This window comes from Cyprinodon variegatus, unplaced genomic scaffold (assembly GCF_000732505.1).
Source record: "Cyprinodon variegatus isolate N-32 unplaced genomic scaffold, C_variegatus-1.0 Scaffold633, whole genome shotgun sequence".
NCBI lineage: Eukaryota > Metazoa > Chordata > Actinopteri > Cyprinodontiformes > Cyprinodontidae > Cyprinodon > Cyprinodon variegatus.
Window position 1 is genome coordinate 407,545 of NW_015151086.1, and position 13,597 is coordinate 421,141.

Here is a 13,597-nt window from a genome sequence, read left to right on the forward strand (position 1 = left end):
AGAGACAGATAATGTTGCAATTAGTAAAACAGGAAACCCCATGTGCAGGTCTGAAACGAAGAGTCCTGACAGTGCAGGTCTGGGTCCTGACAGTGCAGGTTTGGGTCTGGACAATGCAGGTCTGGGGCCTGACAGTGCAGGTCTGGGTCCTGACAGTGCAGGTCTGGGTCCTGACAATGCAGGTCTGGGGCCTGACAGTTCAGGTCTGGGTCCTGACAGTGCAGGTCTGGGTCCTGACAGTGCAGGTCTTGGTCCTGACAGTGCAGGTCTGGGTCCTGTCAGTGCAGGTCTGGGTCCTGACAGAGCAGGTTTGGGTCCGGACAATGCAGGTCTGGGGCCTGACAGTTCAGGTCTGGGTCCTGACAATGCAGGTCTGGGGCCTGACAGTTCAGGTCTGGGTCCTGACAGTGCAGGCCTGGGTCCTGACAGTGCAGGTCTTGGTCCTGACAGTGCAGGTNGTCCTGACAGTGCAGGTCTTGGTCCTGACAGTGCAGGTTTGGGTCCGGACAATGCAGGTCTGGGTCCTGACAGTGCAGGTCTTGGTCCTGACAGTTCAAGTCTTGGTCCGAACAGTGCAGGTCAGCAGCGCGGACACGTCTCCCTCTTAAAAGACTCTCTGGTCATAACTTGGTAATGTAATACAATTGAATGTTAAAATTATATTAGTGTTTAAACCATTAGTGAAATAAAGTTTGTTTTAGCATGGTGTACCATTTCAGCTCAACCTGTTTGCTTGTTTTACACAGCAATAAACATATTAAATGTTAAAAAATCATTGGAAAGTCAGATTATTTCACTGGAAAATCTGTCCCTATACCTGCAGACATCTACCTCTACTGATTTCTGCTTTGGAAAAGCCTGGTTTCTCCGATATTAGCAGCTTAGCATGGAAGCTCACAGCAGGGAAGTTATTTGTTCTGAGGAGCTTAACACCTCCAGCCTCCTCAAGAATCTGAAATGCAGTGAGAAATGCTGCAAACTGTATATTTTGCTGCATTTGGGTTCTGAAGTTTGCTATCAGGTCCAATTAGACTTTGGACAGTCTGCAGATACAGGGCCTTGCCATGTGACTTTTTAATGATTGTGCCTCTTCGATGTGGGTTGGTCCAAAATCAAAAGAGGAAGAAATCCTGTGAGTTTGGTATTTTCTCCTCAAAGAACATGGGAGGCAGGATTGCATGTCCTGTGGGAGAGTCATGGAAGTTTGCGGACTGGGGCAGGGCTGCAGAAGCTGGAGAGTTAAACAGCAGGCAAACATCTGCGTCATATTAACAATGAACATTGATTCTCAAGTCCAAAATTAATATCATGACCAGAGGTATTGTAAATGCCTGACAGCAGTTCCTATACCATTGTCATACCTTTATTGGAAATCACTTTTTCACAAGGGGACATGTTGATTCGGACAACTTAAATGTTTTAGGATTAAATTATATGAAAAGAAAAAAACTTAAGAAAGCTGTAAGCGGTCAAAAAATTCCCTAAGCAGTTTTTGTGTGCTACAAACCTTTGTCTTTGTCTATGTTGATTGTATTCACCTCATTTCATGTAGTATTTCGCTTCATTTGACGTTCCTTTTTCTGGATTCTCTGCTGTTCTACTTCTGGTTCTTGAGTTTTTGCTTTTTAATTAAAATCTGGCTTTCTTGACTGCATATGTGGTCATCGTGTGTCTTCCTTGGTCCTTCTGCGACTTTGGGCCTCAACCGTTTCAAACTAACAAATTATTTATTAATAATAGCAATATTGAATTAAAATTCCTGGAGTTTTAAATGCTGCATGTAATTGCATGTTCTTTTTTTTTTACCCTGGACAAAATATAAAAAAGCTTAATTATGTTTTACCAGAATCTAACAAAACAATGTCAAGAGGGAATCAGTCCAGAAACTCAGAAAAATATATATTTTTTAAACTGTCAATTATTATCTGATTTACTCTGATGTAATCTCAGAGATAATAGGCTCTAGTATGAATTATCCGGAAACAGCATCTTCACAGCTGCTTCTGGTGGATTATGTCTTTTTTTCAATAAGACATATCCAGAAATCATATAAAAGGTTCTGGTATGCTGACTTATTGTTGTCTATATGCAAGGGCAAGAGGAGGCAATGCCCCCTCAAACAAACAATTACCCCCCTGATTAAATCTGCCAAAAGGGAGAACTTTCTCTTCTCTCTGTTCCCTTTACTTCTCACTGTGTGCTTACCTGGGTATAAGTGATCTCCTGTATGCAGTTAGCAGCTCTAGCCTTTTGTATCTTAGACTGATCACAAGATAATACCTAAGGAAAACCTTAAAGTAATATAAAAAAAAAGATGCTAGATTAAATTAAGATTTCCTATTTGTTGTCCAACAAAAGGTTTGATATACTTTGTATTGGCTATGAATAATAATAAGTGTAATAATAATAAACTTGGTATTTGAACATCCCTGAAACTTTTTACATCACACATTTTGACCTTTTGATATGGTTTGGGCCAGTATAATAACACTAAACCTAATAAGTCAGGACTACATTATCATTATGGACTGGGCTAAATGGGGATCAAAGCAAGTTTGCTTTGTTCTTAAAATCTTTTCAATAGTTCCTTAGAGCTAAACTTTGGGATTATATAAAACATGGTACTCTTGTACTGCATTCATTTTAGTTTCGGATCTGCTATGTCTCTGCATCACTTAATGATTTTTTTTTTAATGTCTATTATCAATATTTATAACATTCCCTCGTTTTTGTGTCTGTATTAACATCATCGGCGTTATGAAGTGTTAAATCATTCTTGTACGTAAAAAATGAAAAACTCCCTGAGCCAAGGTCATGTTCCATTCTACTTTAAAATGGCACTGTTGACTCCTGCCTAATGTCCTTTTTCAAAACTGCCATTTGTCATTAAATAACTGGAAAAAGTAGTTAAAACCCAGTTCAGATTCTGGTTGTGTAGTTTACAGAGCTCTGACTCTTTTCAAATTGTCTGTCTCTCAATTAGATGATGCCCTTTTACTGGTCTGGACAGCTCAGCCTGCAAGCTATACCGAATGGAGCTGCAAGGCTTTTTGCTCATTCTGCTGAACACTATAATATTAGCCTGAATATATAATTTCCCTGGCTCTCAGTGGATTTTAGAATTAATTTTAAAGTACTTATTCTGAACTAGTTTAGTCCTAAATGGCCAGGCTTGCCCCTTCAAATTTGCTTTGCTGAACCGGTCTTAAGATCCTATCTGAAAACTGTATTGTGGCACTTTAATTAATGTCCTGAATATATTGTGCTTTTTTTATATTTGTTTTTGTAATATACATAAAATTGGGTATATGCAGGGTATACTATATGTGAGAGATGGTAGAAAAAATATAAATGTAGCCTATGGTAGAGATTGCCCTTTACAGTCCTATTGTTGGTTACTTCCTTGCACCCGCCTCAACAGCAGTGGGTGCAATGAAGTGTGGCTTCGCTGCTTCAAGAACTAGCAGCTACACTTTTTTTTTTTTTTTTTTTAAACAAAAATTAGCGGAATTTTTCAAGTTTCAAGTTTTTTATTTTCCCTCGTATTTATTGCTAACTGCTAATTCAGAGTTTAGGGCCAATATGTCGTCTTTTCCTTTATGAAATGAAACCAGATAGACTTTTTTCTGCTTACAAAATAGTAAGTAGTGACATTTTAGTGACATTTCTAAAATACGAAACAAATGCCTGATCAGTGAATTTCACAATTGGGTTCTTTTAGTGTTAAAGATGAGGATAATGTAGTGTTTTTTTTAACTTTTGCATTATAATGATTTACAGTACCTTTTTATCATTTTTTGCCAATTCTCTTATTTGAAGTAAAGATTATAACATCCAATTTATTTTATATCATTGATTAATTGACTGATGTCCTTGTTTTGTTGTTAAACTAATTTGCAATATACAAATATACTGTATTACTTATGTTGTTTCTGTGTATCTACACTATTTTACAGCACAAAATGCTGTTTTCGGTTATTATTATTTGTGCAAAATAAATGCTCTAAAAAGTAGCATGGGGTACTGGGATTTATACTGTTACATGAACTAGGTCATACCGCCCTGATCTTGTATAACTTAAAAGTGATTTGTGTTGTACATCCGTCTGAAGTTGTGTTTTCGAAAGGGTGCGAGAGTCATGTACACATTTACACTAACCTTTTGAAACCATGCCGAGAGCAGTCTGAGCATGGAATCCGAGATAACTGTTGAGTGTAAATGACATGTAAACTGAACTGGACAGTGCCAGACACAACCAAACCACACTGAACTTTAGTTCTGGCTCAGTTCTCAGATAACAAAGAGCGCTTGAGCAGAACGTTTCATCTCTTTACAGTCAGACTCCTTAACCATGAAATTTCAGATATTCATAAAAATACCAGCTTCCCCACCTTGCCACATGAGTGATGATTCTGCTTAGCCATGTGATGAACCTCATCGTCTGTTGTTGATTCCTGCGTCTGTAAGCCCTGATTAGACTACTGTTTGCCGTATCCACTTCCAAAAATCCGACTATGTTATGTAAATTCCCCAAAGGCTGCCTTCTTCGACTGGCTCTCCGCAAACAACGAAATATCACAATTATAATCAAACTTCCTGAATGTTAATGGGGCTGCCATGTTGATTTGCTTGATTCCTTCTAGAGAGCCATAGTACCATAGATCGTCACTAGGAGGCCAGAAACTGCGCTAGCATCATGTGTAAAGGCTCATAAGGAACCAAACTCGGCACAGATTGGTTTTCAGAGGGTAGTGTAAATGGGGCTATAAATAAACTCAACTTACTTAAAAGAATAAGTAAGTAAGTCCTTAGAAGCCTTTGGAATTTCTTTTATTTTGCAGGACATTTTGGATTTTTCATTCTTAGATTAAACTTTAGCTGTTTGTTCTGCAGTAACATCTTTCCTGCATTAGTCTTTTACAAAAAAAGATAAATGTGTGACACCTAAAGATGATTTTAATTGTGTTCGTGTGTTATGTGCAACCGCAATTCTTCCCCCAAAACTGAATTTTACAGAATGCTTAACCATATTATTTATTTTTTGTGAAACAAACCTTATTAACTAAATACATGAAATTGTCAGAGACCGATATTGGGGATTGTATCCTTTTCCCACAGATTTTGACTTTTGTCATTGCTTGCTGTATCTTTTAAAACCAAAAAAGATTACCATGGAAAAATTAAACAGTGAACATTTTTTTATTGTGATTTGGGTGAAGCTCTAATGAGTAGCTATCCAAACACAGCTGTTGTTTGTCTAGAAATCTTGCTTTGATCCCAATAATCCAAATCTAATGGCAATCTTTCTGACAGTTTGGATGTGATTATACACAGTCAGATAAAATCTGCCTCACTGAAAGACAGACAGAGGGTGTAGCTGTCCATAGTGCCAGTCCAGTTGCCATTGGAAACCCAGCCAATCCAATCAGCGGAGGAATACATGGCAAAGGTTAGAGCGTGTTATTAAAATGATATCTGAGCATCCACCTCCATCATCCGGCTTTGATACAGAGCTACTGATCAGTCACTTATTAATATATGAATGGTCGTTATCATTTACCATCTGGAGGCCTGTAACTTTCTCTCAGGTTGTTAATCTAATGAAAGCGTAACAGAGTACCCATATTGATGCCATACTTATTTACACAAATCCAACCATGCATTAATCTTCAGTAAAAATTATGAACATATTTAGAAATAAAAGCAAAAGAAAACAAAAATAAATTTTAGTTTTTCCTTTAAATTTATTAATTGCCAGGTTTGAGAACAAAAGCAAAAAAAAAAATCAGCTTTGGTTCCACTTTGTTCTCAATTAATGCCAGTTCTGATTCTGAATGAAATGCAGCAGAGTGAAATTTAATTGTTCGGTGAAGACAGAAGGAGAGAGTAAGATTCTAACAGTGAATTTAAATAGCTTGTTGGGTTTTAATTCTAAACACATTATTTGGGGTTCCTGTTACAGGTTAATAGTCAATCAACAGCTTCAAGTCAGGGAGACCCTTCTTTTACAGCTGCATTTCTCCACATCAAATCCACAAAAAACCTCCTTCCTGTCTTAAAAGCCTTCCATTTTGCCTCCACTACAATCTGAGCCGATTCACTGAACCCACCTGGCTCTCCTCAAATATTTAAGTGACACAGAGCACAGAGATGGAAGTGGCTGTGATTGAGACCGCACCTTCAAAGGAAGAAGAGAATGTGTCTCATATTTAATACATGCTCATGTCTCTATCAAAATTGCAGCGGATAATTGCTGTCCAACACAGTGTGTATTTCCTCTCAGTGTCTCTGATAGCTCTGCTCTGATACACATCCTTCTGCATGGATGCCCCCCCTGCTGATATTTCTGCATGACTGTTTTTGGATGTTTGTCTTTACTGATTTATTTGAGCTCCTTTAAAAGGATGCATGCAGAGCTGCTTTACAAAGCTAACCAGGAAATTGCTGCATTTTCTTGGCAAAAAGCATTTTGGAATTGACAGGAATGTATGTTAAAGGAATATTTGTAGTACAAGTTGAAAAGTAGGGAGCTATACATTCTCTGGACATTCTATTATCTCAGTGCACAATTGGAGTCATCGGTGAAAAAGACACAGTCAGTATTTCAATGGTTTGTACAATATTAAGAGGAATATCTCTATTTATCTGATGATAATAGATGGATATCTTATCAGGTGGGTCATATTGTATCTATATACTTCATTCCCTAAAAATTATATTTGCAAGTGCTGTTTAAAAAATGCAGTGCCACACACAAAGTACAAAACTACGAATTTAAGATCATGAAAGAAAACTTCATAGCCAATATTTTAAAACCAACATTTATTTATTTATCCTTTATCTAACCAGGTAATACCCATTGAGATTAAAAATCTCTTTTGCAAGGGAGACCTGGCCAAGATAGGCATCAAAATTACATCACATCATTACATACGTACAAAGACACACACATAAACATCTTTATAAAAACGAAACAATTTTCATCCTCGAGAGACTCATCCAGAGAAAAGCTGCAATTACTAAAATTGTATTCGATTCAATTTATTTATGAAGGTAACCCAGTAAGAGCTCATTGCATGGACTCATTGACTCTGCAATCCATCACACCGAACATGCATGCATAGACAGGAAGAAACCTCCAGTGGAACCAGGCACAGTGTGAGTGACCATATGTCAAGGCCGACTGGATTTCAAGGAAAGAGAAGCAGATATACAGATATTGACCTAAATGGAAAAAGATTTTTGGTGCTCGGGCCCCGGCGGAAGGCTTTGATGCAGAGAATTGACATTCCTTCAGGTGTGTAACCTAGGAAGAGGATAAGAGCAGTCTTCCCCCCCCAAAAAGAGTGCTAGGGCCGAGCTAGAAGACTGGACCCCCAAGCCAGGGAGGGAAGGGAAAGAAATTAGTGTAAATAAAGGAGGGCGTGGCTATGGAGGAGACTTACCTGAAGGGATGATTAGAGCGAGCCCCAAAAGAATGTCTAGTGACTCTTGCAGAGATGCGCAGATGGAGCACTGGGTGGTGAAATGAACTTCTGATGCACTGAGTGGTGAAATGCACTGATGATACGTTGAGTGGGATGAGCGCAGTTAGGGCCCTCAGTTGGAAGAAAATGCACTGAAGAAGTGCCAAAGTAGGAAGGAAATTACAGTAGGAAGGGAATTGCTAAGGATGCGCTGATTGGTGAAATGCGTTGATGTTGCACAGAGTGGTAAGTGTGCTGATGATGCTGAGTAGTAGGAGGCACTGATGATGCGCAAAGTAGTGAAAAGCTTTTTTTTTTTCTTGAATAAGATATTTCCATAAATGAACAAATCTGACAGCATGGGAAGTCAAGCATTGTGTGGCATCACAAGGGCGATAATAGGCGGATTTACATTTCTGGGGAATGTGAGCTCACTTATGCACAGGTGAACAACTTGGGTTTATGTGGCTTATTTACAGAATTTAAAAACATTTAAGGAATCTGATGTGTAACATTTGTAAAAGTAGTGGGAGCAATAAGTGGGTATCAACGTACGCTCCTCTTGATATGGAAGACTGAACCAGATTGAACTTTCTTTTCAGCTTCATTTTCAGAAAGAGTTGTTGGTAAGTTTGAAGTGGAAATAAAAAAGTTAACCAAAGTAATTTAATTCATGAGATTGTGTCTTACTATTATCAATACTTATATTACAAATGTGAAAAAAAGAAGCATTGTTTCCCGGTCAGTAAAGCCCAGCTTATGAGCAGTGAAATTAAAAAGACTCAGAACAGCTTCAGGCTTTAGCTGGCTGTACCATGGACTGTTACCTACCAGACTCAAAAGCCCTCTGGTTTAGATCATCTCCACAACCGGTGCTTTGCCAGGTAGCAGGGATAGTCAGAACCCATTCTCCAAAACTACAGTACCTCTTCTCTCCTTACTACGGCTCAAGTCACTCCCAAAATGGGCTCCAAAGCAGCTTTTTCTTCCATCATACCAAATGTCTTAATTGTTTTACTGTATGGTTGTGATGTATAGCTGGTTTTATCAATTTATTTAACTGCCAAGTGAAGCGTCAACCAACCCTGTGACATCACCGCTTTAAGTACAGCAACACGGTAGCGTCCTTGCAAACAAATTATAAAAAAATGCTTCATTTTTTTCTTTTACATTTATATTTTCCACGTTTGTAATATACGTATTGATGATAGTAAGACACAATCTCATGAATTTAGTTTTTTCTGTTAACTGTTTCATTTCCACTTTAAATAGGATTTAGTCTCCAAAGCTGACTGCTGTAAGCTAAAGGGAGTCTTCTTTTGGAAAAAAAAGTTACTTCCTGCTTTGGAGTAATAAGAGGAAACAGAGCAAAGTGGAGAAGCTTCCTCTCAGACGAAGGAGACGATTTCCTTGGTGTTGATGTTAACCTGGGATGGCACTCGCCTCCGGCAACAGCTGGATCAGACACTGACAGATGTAGCTGGAGACACCCAGGTGTCATTCTATGTCAAGCTGTGATCTCACAAAAAGCTCAGTCTGACAGCAAAACTGGTCAGGAAGGACATTATTGATCAAAATCTGTTGCTTCTTTTAATTTTAAGGAACTTTCTAGAATCATGTGAACCATCCATATGTAGAAGGTTTTTGCAGTCCAGTAAACACCTGAACTATAATGAAACTCTTAGACTAAACACTTAGATGGTCTTCCATATTCTTTATGCTGCTGCATTCTAACCCTAGCTAATATAAGGAAATAAAGAGTTAATACTTTATTCATTTAGTCAAATCCTTCTGCTGGAGCTGTATACAATATGTTTCTAATTATTTTATTTGTATTATTTATGAACAAAATATCAATACTGTTTTATTAAGTGCCCTCAAAATATCTACTCCATGACTTCATAAATGTATAGAACATTTCAAACTACTGTTGCGAAATTTTGGGAAAACTCAAAAATTCAAAAAAAAATCCTAAAATATCAAATTGAAGGGGATCTAGCACATTTTTAAGGTTTCTTGCCATTTTACGTTTAGCTTTAGATTATTAATTTTTTTTCAAATGTTTCATGATCCAAGTGTTTTTCTGTCATTCCTTTAGAAAATATGCCTCAGTAAAATGTGATTTTCTGCTCTGCTCTTCTTTCAGGAATACACAGTGGATGTCTTCTTCCGTCAGAGCTGGTTAGACGAGAGGCTGAAGTTTCATGGACCAATGAACACCCTTCCGCTCAACAACTTGATGGCCAGTAAGATTTGGACCCCTGACACCTTCTTTCATAATGGCAAAAAGTCTGTGGCACACAACATGACCATGCCCAACAAGCTTCTGAGGATCATGGAGAACGGAACGCTTCTTTACACCATGAGGTAGCGGACTTTGCTTGTAATTTTAAATGTATGGGTGTGGTTTCAAGAAGGAGTTTACTATAGTGGTTTTTTTTAGCGTTGGTGTTGAGCTACTACTTAATCGATTTCAGCCCCTTAATCCATAAGGCTTATGTCTGTTCTTTGTGTTATTTTTCTTTTTTAATGCATTAAATGTTCTAAAAAACAGTTTTTAAGAAGTATCTATTGTCAGAAATGAAATGCAGTTTTATAAAAATATCTTTATTTTATTTTAAAATTGTTGTAAAGATTTGCAAGGTTGTTTGAGGCATATGGATTGGTATAGGTTTGGGTAAGATCATTTTTCTTTTGAATTTGTTAATTTTCTTTATTTTGTACCTACAATAGTAGCCATTCAAAATGTCTACACTTTCCTTGATGGGTCCTTGGCTGGTCCCCAACAATTCCTTTTTAAACTTCAATCTTTGTACTAAAATATTCTTTCTGTCATGATTTTTGGACATTAAGCTCTAAAGAGAAGCACCTTCTCCTTGTCAGATCCTGTAATTCAGTCAAGGGGTGGGATCAGAGAAAAGAAATATGCACGCCCAGGAGAAGGAGGGGTTACTCCAGTGGCTGGAAGTTGGAGGGGATTACGCTGAGAGTTGCAAGGGAAGTAGGCTTCCATTTGGCTGGCGTTTGACTGGGAAGGGCCATTTTGAATCGCTGCGACTGTAGTGATAATAAATTGCATGATATCACTACATGTAAATCAGTATTTGACTGGAGTATTTCAGTGCCTTGTTTTTTTTTTTTTTTTGCCATTCTGTTACAAAATTACTGCTGGACTGATGATCATTGTCTTGTAACAGGACTTGGCATTTGACTGAAGTACTGTAGTATAAAGAACAGTATAATCTTTCCAAAGAAAACCATTTCTGAATATGTTCACTTATTTGCTACTTTGCAAGCATTTTGGCACATTTTCCATCAGAGATTTTCTCTTTCAAACATTTCAAAAGCCATAACGTTAGTCATTTTTTACTTTCCCCTTCATGACCATTTTTGGTCCCCTTCATGACCCATTTACCAGTGTTTTAACTAGTTACATTTACTCAGAATTTATTTATGTAAACTTAAAAGAACAGGACTTTAAGAAGTTTTTAAACTGCAACGTCATTTTCACTTTTACTTGAGTGATATTACAATGAACTGCCTGCATAGTGGAGCCGTTGGTAGTGCTGTTGCATTGCAGCAAGAAGATCTTAGGTTGGAGCCCCAGAGTGGAATCGTTTCAGCGTTTTCATGTTGTTTGTGTGAATTTGTGGGTTTTGTGCTTACACTCCGTCTCCCACAAAATGTTATGAAAAATAATGTTATGAAGTAACAACACTCCAACTTTAGTACAGTTTTCCCTATTTTTTGAATTGTGAGAAAATTCAGTGAATACTGAACAAGATTTTTCAAAACAAAAATGCACCAAACACAGTTTATGTGGCTTGGGTGGTCAAGCGTGTAAGAAAATTTGCCTTGTCCTTAGTAGTCTGGCAGCTGTTTATATCTTTTTCATGTGTGAATAGCAATTATATTTATAGAATTCATAGTTTGAAAATAGCCCATTAACTTATCTAAGATTTATTATGAAGATAATGGATTTTGAAGTTGTTGATATTTTTCCGTTCCGGCATTTTCTAACATCCTAATTCATGATTTTATAGAGGTGTTTACATGATTATCAGATATTCACTGTTTTATCAGTAGCATGTTCTCTTTCCTATGCCAGCAACAAGCGTGGAATTAGCTTTTTATCAGATTTTTTACACTGGTGTTGTCACAGTTAGGTTGAGGTTTTGTGGACCCAAATGCAGAGGCAGGTAGGTAGAGATGAGTTTCTTAAAGATTTAATTGAATGTTCACAATAAAAATGAGGCAGGAATCCAAAAATTCAAAATGAAAATGTAAAACAAACCAGAACAATGGAGACATCAGGGAAAACAAGCATGAGGAACTGCACAGGGAGAGTATTTATGGCTGACTGAACAAAGGCAGGACTAACGAGCTGATTGGGAGCAGGTGTAAACAGAGGTTTCTAGAAAGGAGCTAGGGAAAATTAAACCAACTCAAGAGGGCAACAAAGAAAAACCTAAGAACTCAAATATATCCAGAAAACACAACAAAATAGGAATTAAACCATAAAACTATAAAACATGGAGCAAAGTAAAAATGAATAGTCAAAAGAAAACTTAACAGAAACAAGACCGTGACAGGTGTATTTTTTAGATAAATGAAGGCATCCATCATCTGTATCATCTGTCTTGTATCTGAGGTTGGATTCGTTGTGGTTGCAGACCTGTGAAAGAAAGGACTATTTTTAGGATTTTTGTAATTCATATAGAATTTTAATTAAAACAAGGGAAGCTTAAATTTTATTAAGAATGTTTTCCTGAACCACAGATTTGAATATAAAAAGGATATTTAAATGCAGGATCTTACCCAATGATCTAGCAGACAGAAACCTAAGTATGGGTTGCTGGCTCAGACAGACAGCATCTGTTTGCCAAAGGCATCTACTGACCTTAAAGGTGGCAGCATATCTGAGGTTTTTTTGTAAGTCATATGGGGATAATTTAAGGACTATACTCTTCTATCTACACTTTAGGTGGATTCTACCTGCTTTGCTTTCAGTCCAAGTACTGATATCTATCTAAAAATTGACCTTTTTTTGACCCACATCCAGAATAAAATGGAATGGAAAACCAGTGAGTTTTAACATTATCTTTATGAAGCTACAAGAATATGGAAGCAGAGAACTGCAGGAAGTCAGTTGAACTTCCTGGCTGGTCTAAGGGGAGAAAGCAGACTTGGTTGATGACAAGTGATGACTGATTGATTTGCTTACTTGAGAGATATGGAATGAGAGAGCTGGAATATCGTCAGCGATAATCACCTGGCAAAAAGAAAGATGATCCTTGGCCTTCTGATATACACGCTAGTCATCTTCATCAAGAAATCTTCTGAAGTGTGCGGCAACACGGGTCGGCTCAGCCTCTAACAGAGGTTCCCCTGTGTCAAAGGAATCTCACACCAGAAAAACAGCAAAACCACAGAGATCCTAACACAAAAGGCTCAGACATGTCAGGGGCTCCACCATGACAATATATTGTTTAAATAGTCATCAACTGGGATTTATACATTCAATCCTTCTGAAACTGTCTTCACATTAATTTTAATGGAGTTTTGGGATAAAAATAATTTAAATAGAGCTCATTTGGAGGTAGGCATGAAAATGTGACTCATCTGTTGTTGGTGTAGTGTTAGCAACATCAGCTGTTTGCCTTCGTTTGTTTACTATCGCTTTTCCAATTGTTTACATTAGGTAAAAAGTTACACAGGCAGCAACATGATTTTTGGATTCAACCCTTTTCCGTGGAATAAAAATGGTAGTGGTGATAGCAAGTGTGGCTTAAGCACCCTTCCAGAAATTATGTAAATTAAGGAAGGAGGCTCAAAATTGCACTCTTTAAAGAGAGTGCTCTTGACAGCTTCCCCCGTGACACACAAAAGAAAACAATCCACCTATACACTCTGAATTATCCAGCAGGTTTTAACTGAGGCTCCACACCAACATGCAGATTGTAAAATGAAATTTATGGGTGATGACACCTTTAAAAATCAAACTATTTTGGACTTATGCCTAGTCTTCTTTCTTGGCATACCATACCATACCATACCATACCATACCATACCATACCATACCATACCATACCATACCATACCATACCATACCATACCATACCATACCATAC

The 13,597-nt window shown here is 37.6% G+C and overlaps 1 protein-coding gene across 1 annotated transcript in view; it reads left to right on the forward strand.

The window, feature by feature from the left end:
* The window catches only part of gabra2 (gamma-aminobutyric acid (GABA) A receptor, alpha 2), a 35,652-nt gene that overhangs the window by 12,779 nt on the left and 9,276 nt on the right, over positions 1 to 13,597 (forward strand). The window contains exon 5 of the mRNA XM_015393270.1: positions 9,613 to 9,833. Within this exon, the coding sequence (XP_015248756.1) occupies positions 9,613 to 9,833 (221 nt within the window). The remainder of the gene's footprint in view (positions 1 to 9,612; positions 9,834 to 13,597) is intronic.